The following is a 21,958-nucleotide window of genomic DNA, read 5'->3' on the forward strand; positions in this document are numbered from 1 at the left end:
TGAGTGTGTGTGTGTGTGAGTGTGTGTGTGTGTGTGAGTGTGTGTGTGTGTGAGTGTGTGTGTGTGTGAGTGTGTGTGTGTGTGAGTGTGTGTGTGTAGGAATGGGGAGTGTCATGCCCGCCTGGGCCTCGGGTGGAGCCCGAGTGGAAGTTGCTGTGGACACGCAGACAAGGAGGGGCATGGCCTTGTCCAGGGAGAGGGGACGGCAGAGTCTGGTGCATGACCAGGTGGGAGCAAGCGGGCCCCTGATTTGGGGCCTGAGCCCCCATTCCTGAGAAGGGAGCCCTGGGGAGGGGGCGTTCATTTCAGGCGCGGTCAGGAGAGGGGGACTTAGCTGGGGACACAGACCTGGGGTCAGGGTGGAGAAGGACACAGGAGCCCCACGGTTCAGGGGCATCCCCAGGGGCAGGACGGAGGCGGGGCGGGGGTGGGCGTGGCGTGAGGGTCCCTCCCTTGGCCGGGCCCCACACCTGCCTTCACGCCGTGCAGCTTCAGGTAGAAGCAGTCGAGGGGCTTGAGGCCCTCGGGCGTCTTCACGAACTTGGGCTCGCCCAGCATGCCGATGTACACCGTCACCTGGAAGTGGTTCTTCTTCTGGCACACGAACGCGTCGTCGCCCACCGAGAAGTTGAAGCCCTTGTCGGCGTCCACGCGGTAGGTGAGCATGGGCCTGGAGCGGGCAGGGCAGGTGCTCACGGGGGCCCCAGCCGGGCCCGGAGCGCCCGCCCCCCCACACGCCGACGGGCCGATTTCCTACCCTGAACCCCAGACCACGGGGCTGCCCCCACTTCTCCGAAATGGAAACTGAGTCCCGGGAGGATTTGGGCTCAGGCCTGCCACCCCCTCAGTTACTATTCTTTCCTCTACGTGCCTGGGACCAACCACCCTGGGGAGGCGGGAAACAGGGCCAGAGACCTGAGCCCCCCAGATGGGAGGGAACTCCTGGGGGGCTTGGTGGCCCCTCACCACACTCGACTCCTCCCCAGAACACTTCCGAAGCCCCCGCCCGCGTGGGAGATGGGCTGAGAGGGGATGGTCTGCAGAGCCTCACTGCGGCTGACAGCTGGTAGCCATGGAAACGGTGGAACCAGGCGCCAGGAGCTGACCCAGCCCCTGCCCACCGGCTCCCTCCGGCCCCCAAACATCCTCATTCTGACTCCTGTATGCCCGGGTGGGGACGAGGGGCACTCTGGGCAGCTGGACCCAGCCTCAGTTTACCCATCTGTTGCTGAGAAAGTGTTCCAAGTCCGTACCCTTTGGGGGACCTCCAGGTGGCAGGCAAGAGCGATTACAGGGTGGCCCGCCCTCACCCAAATCCCTAGGCACAAGCAGTGCCCCCATGCCCGGTGCCTGCCTGGAGGAAGCTGGGCAGGGAGAATGGCTCCAAACAGTGGGAAAAGGACTCTGGGCCTGTACTGTCTACAGGAAGGCCCAGGGCTCCCCGCTTCTCCCTCCCGGGGTTCCGCCCACCTGACTGTGCCAGGGAAACACCCAGGAAGTGCCCGGGCCACACTGGAGCCTCGGCTGCCAGCTTCCTGGCCTTGCGACCTAGGGTGGCAGGGCTGGCACAGAAGTAGGAGTGGGGGTCTGCACCAGGCCATAGGGGCTGGACCCCCAAACACCTCCCCTCAACCCTGGCAGGGTCCCCAGGGCCCCTTCAGCCACGGGAACAACTGGACAGGCCCCCAGGCCTGAGGGCTTCTGGGTGGGAGTCCCACAGAGGCTGGTCTCAGCTGTGACAGACCCTGCCCGGGCCTGGCCCTGTCCAAGCGAGTTGGGGGGGCCACACTTCCGGCCCTCACAGGCCCCCGCGGGAGCGAGGGGAGTCCCAGTGCTCCTGGCCAGGCCGGAAGCTGAGCCAGGTGGGTGCTGAGGAAGGGCTAAGAATCCAGGCAGCCTCTGACCAGGCTCCCCCACCCCCCTGCTCCCCCCCCCCCACCCCATCCCTCCTCCAGGGAGGGTCTGCGGGATGGGCCTTGCTAACACAGCTTCCTGCTACCTTCCAGGAATGCAGCAGGAGGAGGTGGGGGGGGGGCAGGGGGAGGAGCCTGACTCGCCCCTCCCTGGCAGACACCACCTTCCTGAGGAGGCCTCCGGCTGGCCCAGGAGTCTGGAAGCCCCAGCACCAGCCCTAGCTCTGCCCTGAGCCTGTCTGCTCTCCTGCCAGCGGGCCACCTGGCACCCAGCGTGCTCCCAGGCCCTGCTCTAGGCCATGGTGCCAGGATGGGGGGCCCCAGAGGGCCGTGTGGCCAGGAGGGGGGAGGCGCACAGCTCACGCACAGCTCCTTGTAGTTGGCATCGTACAGCGTCGCCCACTTGTTCTGCTGATGTGGTTGCCACTTGATGGACTGGTAGTTGGGGTCCAGGTAGGAGCCACTGAGGCTGTCATTGTCCTGCAGGAGACCTGGAGGGGGGAACGCTATGTGGGCCCTGCGCCCCACTCCCCAACTTGAAGGGCCGCCCCCAGCAGGGCCCCGCAGGCCAGCCATGTACCTGGCGAGGGGGCACCTGGTGGGTGCCAGGGCGGTGTCTGGACCCGGGCGATGCTGAGAGGCAGGGAGCCAGGGCCCGGTGAGAGGGGGCCCTGGGGAGGCCAGGGCGGGGAGGGGGCTCGAGGCGGGTGTGCAGGCAGGGCTGTCACGGTCCCAGGCTCCTGTTTGATCATTCCGTTCAGCATCTGGGCATTGAGGGTGCTGGGGGGCGATTCGGAGTGCTTCCTCTTCTTGGAGGGGTGTGTGGGGAGCCTAGAGGGACAGAGGTGTGCGCCATGGGGGGGCTGGCTCCCCCTGAGCCCCTCCCCCCCGGCAGGGCCCAGCCTCCCTCTCCACCCCGTTTCTGCCGGATATGCCCAGCCCGGAGGACACCTCCTGCAGGAAGACCCCCCGGCTTGGCCTTCGCAGAGCTCCCCATCACGCTGTGCTGTCATTCCCTGGTTCCGTCACCCCGTCCTACCCCCGAATTGTGGAATCCAGATGGCAAGAGCCACACCGGACTTGCCCGCGTGTCCCTATCGCACGGCAAGGGGCCTGGCACATGGGGGGCTCAGAACCGGGGGAGTGAGGAGGCAGGCCTCGGCCCAGGGGGTGTGCGGCCTTTCACCCCACTGTAGCCAGCTCCTTCCACTGTCACCCAGTGTCACCCTGTGACACCCCAAGGGGAGCCTCTGCAGAGCACCCCATGGGCCACAGAGGCAGGAAGGAGCGTTTCTTGGAACAGGGCTGAAATGTGGGGGTGGGGGGGTGCACAGCACCCCTTCTCCCGCTTGACAAAAAAGTTTTGGCAGTGGAATCTTTCCTTGAACTAAATCTCCCAGGATATCACCGTGTAGCCCGGCCAGTGTCGCTCAGGGGTTGAGCGTCGACCTATGAACCAGGAGGTCAGGGTTCGATTCCCAGTCAGGGCACAGGCCCGGGTTGCAGGCTTGGTCCCCAGTGGGGGGCGTGCAGGAGGCAGCCGGTCAATGAGCCTCTCTGATCATTGATGTTTCTCTCTCCCTCTCCCTCTCCCTATTTGAAATCAATAAAGATCTATTTTAAAAAAATCTCAAACTGTAAAACATAAAAAGGCAATTCTGCAGGTTGGAGGCAGACCAGGGAGCTCGGGTCCGCGCCCGGCACCTCCTCCGAGCCGAGGACCCCATGTAGCTGGGAAGTCACTGGTGCTGGGGAACAGCACAGCCCAGGTGCACACCTCTGCTCCGACCTTCCCGGTTCCGTGACCTGGAGCCCAGGTCCCCAGGCGGACAACGGGCGTGGCCTGCCTGCCCCACCAGGCAGTCGTGAGCCCTTGGCCGTGGCTGGAATACCTGCCAGCTTGCTGGGCACAGGCGGACACATGCGCTGACCCCATGTCCTTGGGCCTGAGCCTCCTGCCCTTCCTGGGTTTGCCCTGTCCCCACCTCCACCTCTGTCCTGTCTGCTGCCCCCTGACCCCCCACCTCATCTTCCCACCCGGGGAGGGGGGAGCCCCGTCTTACTCAGCTCCGTGTTGCTGCAGCAGCTGGTGCAGCATCTGGGACTGCTGGGTGTGGTGCAGGTCGGCGGGCACCAGCCCCTGCCCCATGGCAGCGTAGGGGGGCATCGGGGGCTCCGCCTTCATGTACAGGTCTCGCTGTAGGACGGGGTAGTGAGGTGGGGGTGGCGGGGGCGGTGGGGGGCCTGGCAGGTGTCCTGGGGGTGGGGGCAGGTGCTCCAGGCGGGAGGGCCCTCCCATGTGGCACAGGGTCTCGGGGGTGATGGTGCGCAGGAGGTGAGGGTCTGCGGAGAGAAGGGGGCAGGCATCAGACACCTCCCCGGGCACCAGCTCTCCCTGGCCTGGGTCTCCCCATTCCCGCCCCTCCTGGGGGCTGCCCTCCCACCCAGCCCATGTGGGAGGAGGGCTGGGCAGCCCCAAGGCTGGCCACTAGAGGCCTGGGCAGGGAGGCAGGCCTCGGCCCAGCGGGGGTGCGGCCTTTCACCCCACTTTAGCCAGCTCCTTCCCCTGGGCCCGGCTGGGAACCTGCTCCCTGGGGAAGTCCCACATCCCCAGCTCCTCCCTGGGCCCCAGGAAGGAGACTCCGGAGACCCCCAGGGTAGCCCTGTGGCAGCGTCCTCCGGGGGGCAGCCCCCCTACCAGGCTCCGGGCCAGCACCCCGGCCTGAGGGGGGAGGCCAGCTCCCTTTGTTCCAGGAGGCATTCCAGAGATGTCTTTGGTAAGATAAACAGAACTCTTGACCCCTCTCTGGGCGTGGGGAGCCTGCTGGCCGTGATCCTTCTGCCTCTGGCCACCTGGGGGCCACAGCACCCCAGCACCCAGGGCGAGGCGGGCCTGGCGGCTGGTGAGGCCTTCCCAAGCCGTCCACTTACCGCCGAAGGGCGCATCCATGATGGCGCCGGCGGGCAGGCGGTGGCATCGCCGGAGGGACACTCGCTCGGGGCCGGGCCGGGCTCCCCACCCGCCCGCGGGGAACAATGGGCAGTGCCGCCCGGAGTATTTGACCAGCGATAATCTGGCCCGTGGGGCCGCGCGGGGGCCCCCCCCTCCGCACTCCCGCCCGCCCTCCGATAAGGCCGCCCCAACCACTTGCCCCAACCCCGGAGGGGGAGGGCGGTGCCCGCGGGACTCACCGTTCACCTGCGGGGGGGAGTAGGCCTCGGAGCCCGAGTCTGGGGGGGAGTCAGGCAGCGTGCTGCGGGAGAGGGAGGGGTGTCGGGAGGGCAGCTCCTCTGGGGGAGGGCCCAGAGACCCCGAGGTGGAGGCAGCCAGGTCTCCTCACTCCCACCCGCGGGGCATTTCTCTGCACCCGCACCTCGGGGGGCCTGGCAGTTGTTGGGGGGGGGGGGTGTCTTGAGCTCTTGCCCAGCACTGCCTCAGACCTACTGGGCACTTGGGGGCCCGTCACCCCGTCCCTCATGATGGCGTAGGCATTCAGGGCTCTGTCCCCAGGAGAGGGCCCTGCCCTGCCCCCCTTCCTTTGCCCACTGAAGCCCCCACTTCCTGGAAACGCAGGGCCCTGGGCGCTGGGAGGGCCGGGGCTGGCCCACCAGGGCAGGTGTGGGCGGGCAGGGAGCCAGCTCGGCTGGCCTGGCCCTAGTCCTTTCCTGCAGGTTCGCTTTTATCAGCAGTTCGAGCAAAAGAACAAACTCAACCCCGAGAGGTCAGCACGTCCTGCATGAGGCCTGCGCTGGTCAGGGGGGGAGCGTGTGCCCCCCGGGGGTCCAGTTCCCTGGCCATCCCTGGTCCCCAGCTGGGAGAGACTGCCACCGCTGTGCCAGCCACAGGGACACGGCCTGGGCGGACCCCAGGGTGGCCACGCTCCTAGACACGCCACCTGCCCACTCCCACAGCCACGCGAGGAGGCCAGACAGTGCTGAGGGACGGGGGGCCGACCCTCCCTGCGGCCCCCGCTGCTGACCAGGCCCCTCAGCCACGCACCGGCCTCCCCGTTGGCTCCCTGCATCTCCTGACAGCGGCCCTGGGTGTCTCCAGTGGGTCGGGGTCTCTCACACCCTCCGACCCCCGCATCTGAGGCCCCGAGCCCACAGCCCACGAGGCCTTCCTCTCGACTCCTCCTCGGGGCGCTCGTCAGCCCGCCTCGCGGGGGCGCAGGGATGTACGACGCCCTCCCCATCTAGACGCGGACCCACAGCCGGCGGGCCCTGCCTGTCCTGTTTACCTTCTAGAACACAGCCTGGCGGGGCGGGGCAGGAAGGGCCCAGCCAGAGTCCCGGGGTGGCTCTGGGCAAGGCCTGTCCCTCCCACTAGAACCCGAGAGGACCAGCGGAGCTTCCCTCCCGGCAGTTCCTGGGCCGGGGGCGGGGGGGGGGGGGATGCGGGGGGTGAGCTCACACAAACAGGATGGGGTCCAGCAGCGGCACTTCTTACACCTTAGCGCTCCCCCCTCCTCCCGTCCCTTCGGGGTCCGTGGCTTGGCCCTGGCCGCCGGGCCTCCAGGCCTCGAGCCGATGCCTGCCTTCCGCAGCTCAGCCCTGACCCCCAGCTCGCCCCTGCTGTCCAGCCCCTGAGCCCCAGCATGCCTCCCGGTTTCCACAGCACCTGGAGGGGGCATCGGGGCGCACTTACAGAGAAGACACCGGGGCTGACCCAGGGGGTGAGGCCGGGACAGAGCACTCCATTATTTCCCCCCCGAGACAGGGTCCCTGCCCCCGCCTAGGAACCCCAAGACCTGCTCCCAGGCCCTCTGCAGAGCGCACGCGCCCTGACGTCCCCAGGAACAGGTGTCTGGGGCTGCCCTGGCGTCCGGCTGGCTGGGCTGGTGGCCGCCTGGAACCTCATCACAGCCAGACCCAGCGAGCCCCGAGTCAGGCCGTCGCTGGGGACCCTCTGACGTGGGGCGGGAAGGTCTGGGAGGCGGGCTCGGGTGGCGCATCAGGTCCCACACCTGCACATCAGCCAGCTCCCTGCAGCCACAGCAAACGTGGCTGAGCGCACGACGGAGTGGACGGGGCCGGCGCAGTGAGGGGAGTTTGCGTGTCTGCGTATGTGCACATGTGTAGGTGTGTGTGCACATGTGTGTAGGTGGTCCCGTGAATGTAAACAGTTGTGCCCTCTGGTCTCACCCCCTCCTGTCCACTCTCCACACAGCTCTCAGAGATTCTCCTAGCCCCTCCGTCAGCCGCACCCCTCCTCTGCTCAGAGCCCTGCGTCCCTCCTCAGCCCGGCCCTCGTCCTACCTTCCTTACCTGCCCACTGGGCCGCCCGACCACCACGGCCAGGCCTTGGCCAGCTCCTCCCAGGCCCACGGCCACTGGCCCCACGCCCTGCCTGCCCCGGGGCCCTGCTTCTAGCCCACCACACGCTCCCTGCCCTCACTCACCCTGGGGCATAGGGGGCCTTGGGCTCTGCCTTGATGGGGGGCCCAGAGCCCCCCAGGAAGGGCTTGGGAGCGGCGCCCATGCCATTGTTGTTGTTGCAGTTGAGCGGGGCGCTGTAGCTCGGGGGAGGGAGGGGGCCATGGCGCCCCGGGGAGGGTCCACCCCCAGGGGGGCTCAGGTGGAGGACCCCGCTGGAGCCCGGGATGGCCGGCTGCCCGTGGGCGTAGGAGGCGGCACTGGCTGGAGCAGAGATGTCAGGGAAGCAGCTGCGGAGAAGGGGGGAAGCTCAGCGCCAGCCAGGACCCGGGGCCCCACCCGCCAGGCAGGCTGCAGGGGTCAGCCTGTCCCGGGCAGGGCTGTCACCTCCCAGGCAGAGGCGAGGCGGGAGGCAGGGCGGGGGCGGGGGGGGCGGTCCCGGCCACTCACAGGTCGGAGGCGTCCTCCTTGCTGATGTACTCCTCCAGGATGCTGGTGTCGATGTTGGAGGGCTCCAGGCCCCCGCTGAGGTCGTGGCCTGCGGGGAGGGGCAGACGTGAGCCGGGAGGGGTGGGTGCGGCTCCCCGAGACTCCTGGGCCTCTGGGCCCAGCCCTCCAACTCACCCCAGGAGGGGTGTCCTCCCCATTCATGTGCACCCCTGTGGGGCAGAGTCCCTCATCGCCCACCACCTGACACCCCTCCCGGGAGGCACTGACCACCCAGCCCACAGGGCCACCTGGAGTCAACAAGGAGGGGCGGGACCGGAGCGCAGATCAGGACAGACAGCCGCTTGCTGCCCTCCATCCCCCTCCCCAGCGTCCTCACGGGAGCGGGCCCTCCGCTCATCGGCAAAAGGGGGCAATCGTCCCCCTGCCCGTGGGGGCTGTGAGGAACTAGATGCCCAGTGGACGCCCGCCACCCCGGGGCCCTGTCCTGCCCTGCTCAGTAGCCGGTTCCTGCCCTGCTCCTGATGGGCACCCGGGAGGGAGCATGCGGCCTGGTAGGTGGACCACACATCCTGGCGGGGTGGGGGGGCCCATGGGCTGGGGGAGCCTCCTGCACCCCACAGCCCAGCGGGAGAGGCAGTGGGGATCTGAAACAGCAGTGCCCAGCTTACTCCCACTGCACATGCCCCTCACCCTGTAACAGGCTGGGGTGCTTAGCCCCGGTGGTGCATAGGTGAGAGGCGCAGAGAGGGAAGGGCCCTGGCTTCGCAGCGGCAACACGATGGCGGCCTGGGCTGGCTCTCCACCCGCCCTCCCCCGGCCCCCCCCCCCCCCTGCAGGGAGGGCTGCTCCGAAAAGGCGGCCCATGCTCCCTGGCGTTGGCGGGGAGGTGAGGGGAGGCGCTGGCCTCTCCCCTCCCAGGGTCACCTTGCGGGGGGAGCCAGAGGGAGGGGTGATAAGGGGGCTGACGTGGGAGATGCGTCAGCCCCGATAATGGAGGGCGGCCCCACCCACGCTGCTGGCCTGGGCTGGCAGCCCCACTGAGGCAGAGGCACCTCCCACAGGCCCCGGAGCTGCGTCTGGGCTCTGCACCTCACGTCCCCCCGTGGGGAGCCCTGGGAGCTCAGACGGGCCCAGGAACAAACCCTGGCTCGCCGACGCCCCGCTGGGTGACACTGGGCAGGCCACCCCCCCTCCGTGCCTCAGTCTCCTCCCGAGGAAAATGGGGACAGGAACAGCGAACATGTTCCAGGCTCATTTTGAGGGTGAAACCAGTTGAGGGCTGTGGGGCGCCTGGCACAGAGCGGGTGCTCCGCAGACGGAGCGGCTGACCTCACTTCCCATTCCCAGAGGCCTGGGGTCCCCGGGAGCCCCCCGCCCGGCTCCTCCCTGGCCCTGGCCGGCATTCCAGGAATGCTGAGCCCCGCTTAGGTGATTAATGAGGGCTAAGCCCTCCGGGGAGTCACGCGCTGCCTGGGACAGGCCCTCCTGCTGCCCCCCCCCCCCGCCCCGGCTCACCCAGGAACCAGGGACACCCACCGAGCTCGGCCAATGGCCGGCAGGGCCCCATGTGGCCAGGGCAAGAGGACCTAGAACCCCTTCTACACTCTGCCACGCCCCCCCCATCCTTCCCTACTGACCAGAGGTCCATTGACTGAGCACCTACTGTGTGCCAGGCCTGCTTGGAGCCAAATACATGAACAATCACAGGAGCTCATTGCATGCAAGCACCTGCAGGCTGGTCATGGCCGTGCGGCCACCTTCCCCACCTGCGACAGTGACGGTGACCGTGATGGTGACGGGACAGATGGCGACACGATGGCTCGCCTGCCTGCCTGCCTGCCTGCCTGGCCCACACCACGCTCCGTGCTCTGTGGGTTTACCTCCCAGTCAAGTCTGCAGACCTGATGGTATCAGCTTCATTCCCTTCGTCCAGAGAGGGCAAGCCCCAGTGCAGGGGCCTGAGCACAGGGGGAAGGTGTGCTTGGTGCTCACTGAGACCTCCCCGCCATCCTGGGACCCCCACCTGATGGGCGGGGGCGGGGGGCTCGGGGGGGAGGACCAAACACAGGAGATGGAGAGGGAGCGGGCACAGCAGGGCACCCTCCCCCGGGCCGCCCGAAGCTGCAGGTCTGAGGCTGAACTTGGAATCTGCAGTGAATGATGGGGTGACGGAGTCACGGTGTTGCTATTTATAACAGGCCAGGCCCCTCTTTCCCTCCCCCTCTCCCCGGCCAGGAGTGTTCCTAATCACCCCTAATCCTCCTGCCCACCTCCCCCAGGAGAGGGGGGCCGCAGGCAGAGGCATCCTGGGACCCTAACGAGAACCAGATGTGGTTGTGGGGAGGAGAGACCCTCCGTGCCAGGGGCCGGGTGGACGGAGGGGGGAGGAGGGAGCCCCTGGGGCAGGACGGGATGGGGGTGGGCCCGTGGGTCGGAGACAAGATTGAGGTTTGGGGGTTGCTGGGCCTCCCGAGGAACAATGACCCCACATCGTCTCCTTTGCTGGAAGCCCTTGAGGCCGCCTGGTTTGCTCCCCACACAGCCTGCCCGGCCTAAAGGGTCCAGCTTCCAGGCGATGCCCCCCGCCTGCCCCCCGAACCGCGTTACCGATTTCTAACCAAGCATTCCAGGAGGAAAGGGTGGGGGTGGGGATTCCTGAGGCTGGGGTGGAGGCCCCAGGAACCCAGGAGGAAGGCAGGGCCCCTGGGCACTCTTGGGGGTCCCCTTCCCCCATGGTTCCCGAAATAGCCCTGGAATATGGCTGAGCCAACAGCAGATACCTGTCAGCAGGGAGCCGTGCCTCCTGCCGATCTTCCAGACCTCCCTGGGAGGCCGAGAGGCTGCCCCGTCCCACGGCCAGAACATGGTACCACCAGGTCACAGCAGCACCGGCCTCCCCTTCTCCAGCCCTCAGCCACTGCCCATGCTCGCGGCCCAAGGCCTGGCAAGGTCGGCCCTGCCTGCCCACAGCCTCCTCGCCTGCCCAGTTTCCTCGCTGCAACTCTCCATGGTCCTGCCCCTGCCCCCTTCTGGCCCGGGACAAACCTCCCCGCCCGCCCCTGCCCCGCACCTCAGGCCCTTTTCACAAGCCCCAGAGCCCCCTCCTCGGCGCGCTCCAGGTTGGGCTAAAATGGAAGTTCCTCCGAGAGGCCGTCTCTGCCTCCGCCATCCTCCTGAGCGCTGGCCTCCGCCATCCTCCTGACCGCTGGCCTCCGCCATCCTCCTGAGCGCTGGCCTCGCCCATCCTCCTGAGCGCTGGCCTCCGCCATCCTCCTGACCGCTGGCCTCCCCCATCCTCCTGAGCGCTGGCCTCCGCCATCCTCCTGACCGCTGGCCTCCCCCATCCTCCTGAGCGCTGGCCTCCGCCATCCTCCTGACCGCTGGCCTCTCCCATCCTCCTGACCGCTGGCCTCCGCCATCCTCCTGAGCGCTGGCCTCTCCCATCCTCCTGACCGCTGGCCTCGCCCATCCTCCTGAGCGCTGGCCTCTCCCATCCTCCTGACCGCTGGCCTCTCCAATCCTCCTGAGCGCTGGCCTCCCCCATCCTCCTGACCGCTGGCCTCTCCCATCCTCCTGAGCGCTGACCTCTCCCATCCTCCTGAGCGCTGGCCTCCCCCATCCTCCTGACCGCTGGCCTCTCCCATCCTCCTGAGCGCTGGCCTCCGCCATCCTCCTGACCGCTGGCCTCCGCCATCCTCCTGAGCGCTGGCCTCCGCCATCCTCCTGACCGCTGGCCTCTCCCATCCTCCTGAGCGCTGGCCTCTCCCATCCTCCTGAGCGCTGGCCTCCGCCATCCTCCTGAGCGCTGGCCTCTCCCATCCTCCTGACCGCTGGCCTCCGCCATCCTCCTGACCGCTGGCCTCTCCCATCCTCCTGACCGCTGGCCTCTCCAATCCTCCTGACTGCTGGCCTCTCCCATCCTCCTGAGCGCTGGCCTCGCCCATCCTCCTGACCGCTGGCCTCTCCCATCCTCCTGACCGCTGGCCTCTCCCATCCTCCTGAGCGCTGGCCTCGCCCATCCTCCTGACCGCTGGCCTCCGCCATCCTCCTGACCGCTGACCTCTCCCATCCTCCTGACCGCTGACCTCCGCCATCCTCCTGACCGCTGGCCTCCGCCATCCTCCTGACCGCTGGCCTCCGCCATCCTCCTGACCGCTGGCCTCCGCCATCCTCCTGACCGCTGGCCTCTCCAATCCTCCTGACCGCTGGCCTCCCCCATCCTCCTGACCGCTGGCCTCTCCCATCCTCCTGAGCGCTGGCCTCCGCCATCCTCCTGAGCGCTGGCCTCGCCCATCCTCCTGAGCGCTGGCCTCCGCCATCCTCCTGACCGCTGGCCTCCGCCATCCTCCTGACCGCTGGCCTCCGCCATCCTCCTGACCGCTGGCCTCCGCCATCCTCCTGAGCGCTGGCCTCGCCCATCCTCCTGACCGCTGGCCTCGCCCATCCTCCTGACCGCTGGCCTCTGCCATCCTCCTGACCGCTGGCCTCGCCCATCCTCCTGACCGCTGGCCTCCTTTCTCCTCGCTCATCAGGCACAGGCATCACAGGCGGGCGGCGGGTCTGCCCACTCCCACAGCTCTCACTCACCGAGTGGTCACCGCGCCCAACGCCACCACCCACTTGATACGACTCATCCTTAATTCTCATGGCAGCCGTACGGGGCAGGTGGCTTTCTTGTTCTCCACTTTACAGACGAGGAAACGGAGGCTCAGGGAGGATGAATGTCCTGACATCGCTGGCAGATGAGGGAGCTGGGCTGTCTGGGATCTCCGGATCTAAGCCTTCAGCAGGCACGCAATAAATGTGCATGGAACGGACGAGCAAAGTGGCAAGCAGGACCCCGGAGCCAGGCCTGTCTGGGTCTGGGGACCTCCGCCCGGCAGGCCACACTGTGGTGGGAAGCCAGGGCTAGACAGGGCCCCTCCAGGTACCGTCCCTGCCCTGCTGAGCTGTGCACCCCAGATGCTTCTCATTAATTAGGTCCTTTATTACCTGCTTCTAACAGGATCCAGACCTCGGGACGGAGCCCCCGCCCTCCTCTCTCTCCCCTCCTCTAAGGCCACTCAGCTGGCCAGAAGGGGACTGAAGGGACATGAGCCAGGTGCGGGATGAGGGCGGCTGGGGGCCCAGGTGGTCCTCTGCCCTGGACCCCTCCCTTCTCCCCCTCCTCGTGCTCATGCCCACCCCCTCCCCACCAGCTGTGGCCACTGGCTGAGTCTCGGCCATTGTCCTGGGGGACGGGGGAGGGTGGGGACCCGGCACAGTGGGTGGCTTGTGCCCTGCCCACACCCTCCCCCCTGCCCGTCAATGGGGCACTTGTCAATTCATGCCCCAAACATGGCGGAAATCCCGTCAGCCACGTGGCTGCGGGCAGGGCAGGCCAGGGCCTCAGGGTGCTGGCCAGGCCTCGCTCACCTGAACCTGAGGCCCAAGCCTGTCCCCCGCTGAGTGTCCACCCCCGGTGTTGGGATCGGAGGGCCGCCCAGGCCCCAAGCAGTGGCAGGAGGTCAGGGTAGCAGTGGTCAGGAGACTGCCCACCTTGGCATCCCCATGACGCCCTAAAGCAGTGGTCCCCACATGCGGCTCGCGAGCCGCGGTTTGCCGCTCTGTGGACTAATGAGTTTGCCGACCACTGCCCTAAAGGACCCCTGGGGTCGAAGAGGCCTGTCTGCCAAGGGTAGCACCACCCGCGTCAGAGCTGTGTGACCCTCAGCGAGTGACCTGGCCCCCACGGGCCTGGCTTCCTTCTCTGGGACGGTGGGAGGGCGCCTACCCCGGGAGGCCATTCCTCAGTCAGCGGGCAGTGCTGTTCCCATCTCTCTCGGGACCCCATCTCCTTTCCTACCCAGCCATCCCGCTGTCCCCCAGGCCTCTCCCCTCTACTGCAGACTGGCTCCGGGAGCCTCTGAGGGGGACCTGCCCCTTCCCCTGAGCCCCTCTGAGCCCTGGCCAGTCCCATGCTGCTGCGCACAACACAGCCCCGCCGCCAGGCCTTGGTGCTAGCCATCCTGCCCGGGTCAGCCTCGGTGACTGCCTGCCCGCCCCAGCAACCCCTCCTCCACCACCCCAGTCACAGAGGGCCCTGGGGCTAAGGGTTCATCTCCCAGTATGGACGGAGCTAAACTAGTTCACACCGGGACAGGGCTCAGTGGTCTCACCTCCCCGGCTTTGGATTTTCTACCTTTATTAATAGGATCCATGATGACTCTGGTACCTGCTAGCTGCCCCCTGTGACCAGGCTTCTCACTTAAAATGCCTTCAGGTCAGATCCTTGACCTTGGAAGCCACCCTTTGCATCCCTGCGACAGATCCCTTCACCTAGGGCTGAAGGACAAGGATGCAGCTCTTGAGCCATGGCCAGCAGGTCCTTAAATCTAAGCCACCGTTGTCTCTGTTCCCTCCCAACTTCTTGTTAAAAATGCGGGAAGGTCCTGGCTGGTTTGGCTCAGTGGATAGAGCGTCAGCCTGTGGACGGAAGGGTCCCAGGTTCGATTCCAGCCAAGGACACATGCCTGGGTTGTGGGCTCCATCCCCGGTAGGGGGCGTGCAGGAGGCAGCCGATCCATGATTCTCTCTCATCACTGATGTTTCTCTCTCTTTCCGTCTCCCTTCCTCTCTGAAATCAATAAAAATATATTAAAAAAAAAATGCGGGAAGATTCCCGCATTCTGCACCACCCTCCTCCAGGGAACCCGGAGTCTCTGGCTGCCCTTGGGATTTAGCTGTGTCCTCCTCCCCCCGCCGCCACACGGCTGCCACCCTGTCGTCCGGTCGACGCAAGGCTGAACTCACAGTCCCAAGATGCTCCCAAGCCAGGTCCCATGGCACTGACCCCACTGCTGTGACCTGTTCTCGGGGAACCCACGTTAGTCCCCGGGTCCTCTGCTTTGCTCTGCGATCCCCAGCCCTTAGCACCCCATGATGCCCGGGGGGGCCCTTGGAGTCCACAGGGCTGCATTAGTTCCTGCCTGAGGTGCCAGCCCTCTCCCACGGGGACCAGGAAAGGCAGGCCAGAGAAAGGCCCCTCCCCTCAAAGGTGGGACACAGACCCTGCAGCACGGGGTAGGGACAGGTCTCCATCCGTATCCCACACACATGTGCGCACACAAGGGTGTACTCCCAGCCAGGTATCCGCTGGCACGCACATGATTGTGTACATACGAACACACACATATACACGGTGGCACACCCCTCCCACACTGACACACACATGTCCACACCCCAGCATGCTTCATACGCGCTCTTTCATCTCAACAATTATTTGTTGAGCGTCTGCCACGTGCCAGGGACAATGCGAGGCCCTGGAGGCACAGCAGTGAACACGATAAACCAGACCTGCCCACGCGGAGCTGACATTCCAGAGGCAGACTGACATGACAGGTCCGTCAAGTCCATAGCGGTTTAGCAGGTGACAGAGGGAGCGGGGCCAGGGACCGGGAGAGTGGGGAGAAACGGCAATTCTAAGTAGGAAGGTCAGGGCAGGCCTCCCCGGGCAAAGATGACAGTGCAAAGGTCCTGGGGCACGAGCATGCTTGTGCATGTTCACATCTCAGCACACGGCACAGGCGTGTACACTCGTGCACACAAATGCACACGGACCCTAAGGCAGGCCCAGGCCAACACACCTCCCTGTCGTCTCCAGCCGGAGCCAGATCTCACTGAGCAAACTCAGTGTCAAGACCCCCAAGTGCCCTGACAAAGGCAGCCCCTGCCAGGGGGTGGGATCGCCCTCCTCCCACCCAGGCCCCAGGCCCCAGGCCCCATGAGGGAGACCCGCGAGGGAGACCCAGCAGAGGGAGAGGAGAGCACAGGGGCCTGGGAGATGAAGAGGGGAGGGAGGGGAGGCCTCGAGGGAGGGAGGGAGGGAGGGAGGGAGGGAGGGAGGGAGGGCCCTCAAACTCCACAGGGAGATGGAGGCTGTGGCTATGCATTACAGGGGCTGGGGGGACCTAGGTCCGATGGAGGAACTTTCCCACGATGTGGCCTGGAGGAGGGGGGACAGGGTTCCCTGGAGCCCCGGCCCAGAGTCCAGGCCAGTGGGGACCGGGACCTGGGTTTTGCCCTTCCTTCCCTTCCTACTCCAGGCCTTGGCACCCCTGGGGTCTCACTGCTTATGTCATACAACCTTGACCTTCTGAGTGAGGGTTCTGAGGCCCAGAGTTGGGTAAGGGGCTGGGCAGAGTCACCAGCACAGCCATCTGCGCTGATCAGGACCCTCAGCACGGCACCCAGGAGAGGCCCCGCCCTGCCTCGCTCCAGGCTGGCACCCAACTGTGAGTGGCCACAGGCCAGGAGACCCAGGGTCCTGTCCCAGCTCTGCGGCGGCCCCCTGCGTGAGCCTGACACGTCACCTTTCTCTCTGCCTCAGCCACCCTCTGGGAAATGAGAAGATGCCACCAGCCCCTCTCTGAGCTCCAGGGATCCTGGGAAACAACATATGCAAAAAAGACAAAGGACGTCAAGCCCCTCCCCCCGTGCCCGCCAGCCCACCCCCCAAGTTCCAAATCTCTGAGGTGAAGGGTTCGCCAGGAGCCAGGAGCAGGCACCAGGAGCAGGCAGGGCCAGACCTGTCTGGGAGCATGCGCAACAAGGCCGACCCCTCTCCTTGTTAGAAAACGCAGCCCAGCGAGGGTGGGGGCTTTCCCAAGGTGCACAGCACCAGCCAAAGGCCCCAGCCTACCCTGCGGACCAACGAATCCTCCAAGTGAGGCCACGCTAGGGTTACTGGGGGGCCGCACTCCCAATCCAGCCTGACTCTGCGGAGCGTTCCTCTGCCAGGCACTGTCCTAGGCGCCCCCCAGGCCCCCGTGTACCTGATCAAAATGCTGAGAGGCAGGCGCTGGGCCCACAATTGCACCCCCATTTTACAGAGGAGAAAATGGAGGCACAAAGAGGTGTGGAGATAGGCCCCGAGAAGGAGAGCGGTGAGCAGACCCGGGAGCAGACCCCGCAGCTCCCCCAGGGAGGCCTCAGACCGTTACCTCATCTGACCCCTGCCTGCAACCCAGGGGCTACCCCCACGCACTGGCAGCAGGGGCTGGAGACTTTGGGGTGGGAGAGGAGCCCCCCCCCTCCGCCAGGCACACCCGGCTGGGAGGGACACTGAGGCCCAGAGGGGGGCAGTGAGGAGGAGGAAGGTGGAAAGGAAGGGCAGGCGGCTCGTGGGGCGGGGCCGTCCCGTTAATGATTCAGTTAATGATTTCTGCTCCTCCTTATCGGGAGGGCAAAGTCCAAGGGCAGCAGCCAATCAGGGGCCCCGTTGGGCTGTTACCCAGCAGCCTCTGCTGTCAGGGCCCCCCAAGTCCTGTAAGCCCTTGGGAGCCGGGGAGTGGGGGCCAGGTGCCCAGGAGGAGGCCATTCTGCCCAGAGCGGCCTGTCTTTCTCCCCAACAGCCTGCTTGGCCCTGCCTAAGACCCAGGGACCCTCTGCCAGGCCCCGGCTCAGGAGAGGGCCAGGGCCAGGGCCAGCAGGTGGGACACGGCGGCTCCTCTCCCCTAGGCCCTCCTGGAGGGCTGGCTTCCTGGGGTGCCCCCACCCCGCCTTTGTTCACACAGCCATTGTTGCTTCCCTGAGAACACTTCCTGCCCCCCCTCCAACTCCTGTGGTGCTGGGTGTGGGGGACAAGGGGATGAGTCAGCCCCCCCCTTCCCCCTCCAGCTGCACTCAGGACTGAGGGGGGTGGGGCTGGGACAGGAGTCCCCAGGGGCCCTGGGTGGGCCTAGGAGGCAGCTCACCTCATCTCCTTACGAGTCAGGGGTTTGGTCGCCTCCCTCTCCACCTGCTCCTGGGGGCGCAGTACCACCCATCACCCCCCTCCCCTCCCGCCCCAGCTCAGCCCCAGCCTCCCGTCCAGGCGGGATCCTCTCCTACAGTCACCGGTGGTCTCCTCGAGGCCTCCTCCTGCCCTGTGGAGGCCTAAAAGGGCCACCCTCCCTCCCCCACGGCCCTGGTGGCAGGGGAGAGAGCAGGGGCTGGTGTCAGCTCTGCCTCACACTGGCCAACCCCCTTCTGTGGGCCCCTGGGAAAGGGGGACAATGCTAGCCCCACCCAGGGCTGGGTGAAGGGTGGCTCTCCAACCAGGGTCCTGGTGCTCTGGGGGGCGGGGGGCAGGCCCTGTCTCCAGTGTATATATCTCATCAAGAGGACAAAGGCAAAAAAAAGACAAGAGCATCTGTCTGTCTGGCGGCCAAAAAGAGTCCCCTGGGAAGTCCCGTCTCTGGTCCAGCACACCTGCTCGCGCCAGGAGGGCCTGTGGGGCCCAGAGGAGGAGTTGCCAGGCCAGGGCCCCAGCGGGTCCAGAAAGAGGGGAACACTCAGCTCTCACCTCCAGGCCTGGCGGGGCTCAGAGGCTGCGCGGAGGGCCCCCAACCTCTCAGAGGTTCCCCTCGTCTCTGAGGCTTCCTCCACACCCGCCTGCGCTCACTCAAGCCCACGAGCCCCTCAAGTCAGGGCCAGCCCCCTCCTCCTGGGCTGAGACAAGGCTCATCAGAGCCACCCCTCCTGCCTTGTAGGCGGGGGAAGGGGTCCAGAGAGGGTGAGAGTTCCGCACAAGGTCACACAGCTCTCGGTGGCCGAGCCTTCACCAGAGCCTCTAAGGTCCTACTGGGGCCTCTGGCTGCCCTGCCCCGGCCCTAACCAGGCTCTGGGCGTTCCAGGCCCCAGCCGGTCGGTCAAAGCAATGAGCCGCCGCAGCCCTGTTACCTGCTGGGAGCCAGTACATCCTGCCCGGAGGGTGCCCTCTCTGCCGGCCTAGGGGCGACTGGAGCCTCGTTCCAGGGGATTAGCAGGGTGGTCACGGGGGACCCAGCTGTACCAGCCTCGAGGGCCGCCCTGCCCCAGCCTCCCACCCGAGGCCCAAAGCGCCTTAGCCCTCAGCCCACCGCCCCGGGGCGGGCACAGCGTGGCCCACCCACACGGGCAGGACCAGGACATATGCCTGATGTGCCCAGAGCGTGGGCCATGCCAGACGAGGGGCCCCGATGCTCCCCAGAGCAGAAAGCATAGACCCTGCCCCCTATACCCACTGTCCAGGGGAGAGGCCAAGGCCGCACAGGGACCAGGTGAGAACGCAGGTGCCCCAGCCCCGCGTGCGGGAGGACACGCTGTTCCCACACACTCAGACCACGCACGCACGGCACAGGCGCGAAGCTCGGCTCCCACCCCGCCCTTCCACCGAACACCCACGAGCCCGCCCAGGCCCCGCCGCTCCCTGGAGCTCCCTAACACCCACGCTGGGTCCATGCACCACTGCCCACCTGAGTCCCTGCCGGGCCGTCCCCTCCCGCATGGCCCCGGAGACCCCTGCCCTCAGCGCCCACCCCACCTTCCCCGTCTCGGCCTCCGGGAACCCTCTCCCGCCCGGCTCCCTCAGCCCTCCCCACGGGCAGCCCACACCACCCTGCTCCCCACAGACATTCTTGAGTCTCCTCTTATCTCTCCGGAGGGAGCAGCACAGCCTCCCGCCAGTCAGCCGCATGGCTGAGCTGTGGCGTCAGACCCCACCCCCACCCCCCACCCAAAGCCAGGAGGGAAAGTTTGGCTCGGGAGCCAGGGAGCCAGGCCAGCCAGGCCCATCCCTCTGCCAGGGCCCAGAGGCTTGGGGATATCTGCAGGAAGCAAGGGGGCTTGGCCCATGGGCACTAGCGGGCTCAGGGCACCCCTAGTCTCCTCTTCCTGACTCCCCGGGAACCCCCACCCCCCATAAAGCCCGGAAGGCTCCTAAAGAGTGAACAGTGTCTGGGGAGAACGAGACCCCCTGGGGCTGATGGGGGGCCGCCCAGGACTCTCAATGGCCCAACCCCTCCATCTGATCTAGTGAAACGGGACGTGGTGGGGTCCAGGGGTGTCGGAGCGCCCGGCATCCCAGCAGGGGATGCCTGAGGCCTGGGGGCGCCCTTGCCTGGCCTGCTCAGCACGCAGGGCGGGGGGGGGCAGAGGCTGCTGCCCCCAAGTCACCAGAGGGAGAAACTGAGGCAGAGAAGGGCCGTCTTTTCTCCCTCATGGGACCTGGGGTCTGGGCGCTGGGCTTGAAACTGGGGTCCTGATTCCAGGCCCATGGCCCTGGTCACCCCTGCCTCCCAGGGGCAGGTCCACACCCATGGAAGTTTCTGGATCACTGAGTTCTGGGTTCTGAATGCGCTGAGGAGCAGGGTGTAGGCTTAGGGACTGGGGAGAGGCTGGGCTCCCCAAGTTGGTGGAGAGGGTCTGGCCAGATGCTCGGTGAGGGTCTGAGCCCCAGGGTGGGCTGGGACATGCCAGCCTGCACCTCGGCCCCCGCCCCCCTTGGCCCCATCCCTCTTGAACCAGCACCCCCGAGGGGCCCGCTACCCTGGAAACGGAGAGGGGAGGGGTCAGATGCATGAGACCTCCAACACCATTGTGTGTGCGGGAGGGGGGGGAGAGGGGGGGAAAAAGTATTGTAAGGTGTGTGTAGACCCCAGCCCTGGAGGGTCCTGACAGGCTCAAGGTGAGGGGGTGGGGTCAGAGCAGGCAAAGCTCCAGGGACAAGGGGCGGGCAACAGAGTCCTGAGGAGCCTGTGGGGGGCAAGGGGGGGCGGCTGGCAGGATTCAGGTCACAGTTTTGGGAGGGTCTCCGCGTGGAAGTGGCTGGCAGTAGGAACACCAACTCAAGGGGGGTCCCAGCCTAACGGAGAGCATTCCGGGGTGGGGGTGGGGGGTCCAGCCCACTGAGGATGCTGGGGAAGGGGTCCCAGCCCCGAGTAGCCGAGGGGGAGCTACTAAGGGGAACTGCAGCCTTGGGGGAGGGAGCATCCTTGCAGAAGGGGGTGGTGGTCTTGAAGGGGGTCCCAGTCTCAAGGGAGTTAATGGGAAGGTCCCTGGGGTCTGGGCACGGGGCTTGAAACCCAGGCCAGTGGTGGTGTGGGGGGCCAGCTGAAAGGCACCCCAGTGGGCGCGTCTCTAGGCGCTGGTCCCAGCCTCTGGGGGGGGACGCTAGGGGCTGGGGTGCCAGCCTGAGACATGGAAGATTCCAGCAAGTGTTCTGGGGGTCCCGGCCTGGGTGAGGCTCCAGAGAAGCACAGGAGGGGGTCCCCAGACTCTGGGTTGGAGGTATCCGAATTTGGGGGTTGGGGGTGCTGCAGGTCCCGGCAGGCATGAAGGAGGACCGAGCATGGACGGGACACAACTCCAAAGTTGTGTGTTATGGGGCCGGGAGCCGGGAGCCCAGATCAGCGGAGGGGGGCAGTGCAGGGGGCCCCAGCCTAGAGGAGGCGTCCGGGGGTTCCCAGAGGTGAAGGCACAGTCGGGGTCCCAGTCCCCGGGGAGGTGAGAGGGGGTTCCCAGCGCGAGGTGGAGCGCCCCGCCGCGCCCGGTCCCTCACCTTCGAAGAAGCGCTGCAGCGCCTCCGTCTCGTCCACCACCTCCATGGCCGCCTGCCCGCGCGCTCCGCCGGCCCCGCTACAGCCCGGCCCGGGGGCGCGGCATCGCCGGCGCGGCCGCGCGACAGTCCCGGCTCGGCTCCCGCTGCCGTCCCGCCGGCCGCTGCCCGCTCGTCCCCCGTCCCGCGCGGCCCTGGCCCGGCCCCCGCCCTCCCCGCGCGCCCCGCCCGCCCCGCCCGCCGCGCTCTGCGCCCCGCGCCCCCTGCCGGCCGGCCCGCGCCGCAGCCCCCGGGGACGGGACGCGCGGCTCCCCGGCGGCGGGCTAAGGGTCCTTCCCGGGTCGGGGTGCGGGGTGCGGGGTGCGGGCGCCTTGGCTTCGTGGGTGAATGTAAGGGCGTGCGGGCTGGACTGGGGTCGCCGCGGCTGGGGCTGTGTCAGCGGCCACTCCTCGGACGGGGTTGGGGGGCGGGGAGCGGGGATCGCAGGATTCTGAATCAGGTTTTCAGAACCAAACCCCGGAGACACCCTCCCTTTCCTCTCGTTACCCCAGCTCAGCAGCAATGACCACAGCCTGCATTTAGTGAGCAGGTGTGAAGGCCGCCTGTGCTGAGCGCCAAGGAGACGCGGTTCCTGCGTGTCAGAGGAGGAAACTGAGGCTCAGGGCCAGCAAACGGAGGCCCGGGGGCGCTGGCACAGTTTCCTGTGAGGATGGACTCGCCCCTGTGCTGGCCGGTGTGGTAGCCGCTAGCCACGCGTGGCCGCTGGGCAGTGAGATGTGGCTATTGGGGTGGCTGAGGAGCGGGCGTTACCATTTTCTGTCTTTGTAACAGGTTCAGGTTTCGGAAGTCGTGTGTGGCTACAGTGTGGCACAGCACAGGCCTA

At 66.9% G+C, this 21,958-nt stretch overlaps 1 protein-coding gene across 11 annotated transcripts in view; it reads right to left on the reverse strand.

Annotated features, from left to right (window-relative positions):
* Positions 1-21,257, reverse strand: part of MYRF (myelin regulatory factor) — a 33,029-nt gene extending 11,772 nt beyond the window's left edge. For 5 of the 11 annotated variants that reach the window (XM_080642361.1, XM_080642359.1, XM_080642364.1 and 2 more), the window contains exons 1-8: positions 10,520-10,726; positions 7,740-7,827; positions 7,316-7,579; positions 5,106-5,167; positions 3,977-4,256; positions 2,494-2,744; positions 2,281-2,404; positions 475-670 (exon numbers count right to left, since the gene is read on the reverse strand). In XM_080642361.1, the coding sequence (XP_080498487.1) occupies positions 475-670; positions 2,281-2,404; positions 2,494-2,744; positions 3,977-4,256; positions 5,106-5,167; positions 7,316-7,579; positions 7,740-7,827; positions 10,520-10,604 (1,350 nt within the window). In that variant the 5' untranslated portion in view covers positions 10,605-10,726. Of the gene's footprint in view, positions 1-474; positions 671-2,280; positions 2,405-2,493; positions 2,745-3,976; positions 4,257-5,105; positions 5,168-7,315; positions 7,580-7,739; positions 7,828-10,519; positions 10,727-18,440; positions 18,837-21,078 lie in introns of those variants that run through there. The other 6 variants (XM_080642358.1, XM_080642357.1, XM_080642362.1 and 3 more) reach the window with 4 other exon arrangements.
* Between the last annotated feature and the right edge of the window lie 701 nt (positions 21,258-21,958).

Source organism: Plecotus auritus, assembly GCF_963455305.1.
Source record: "Plecotus auritus genome assembly, chromosome: 9".
NCBI classification, from domain to species: domain Eukaryota; kingdom Metazoa; phylum Chordata; class Mammalia; order Chiroptera; family Vespertilionidae; genus Plecotus; species Plecotus auritus.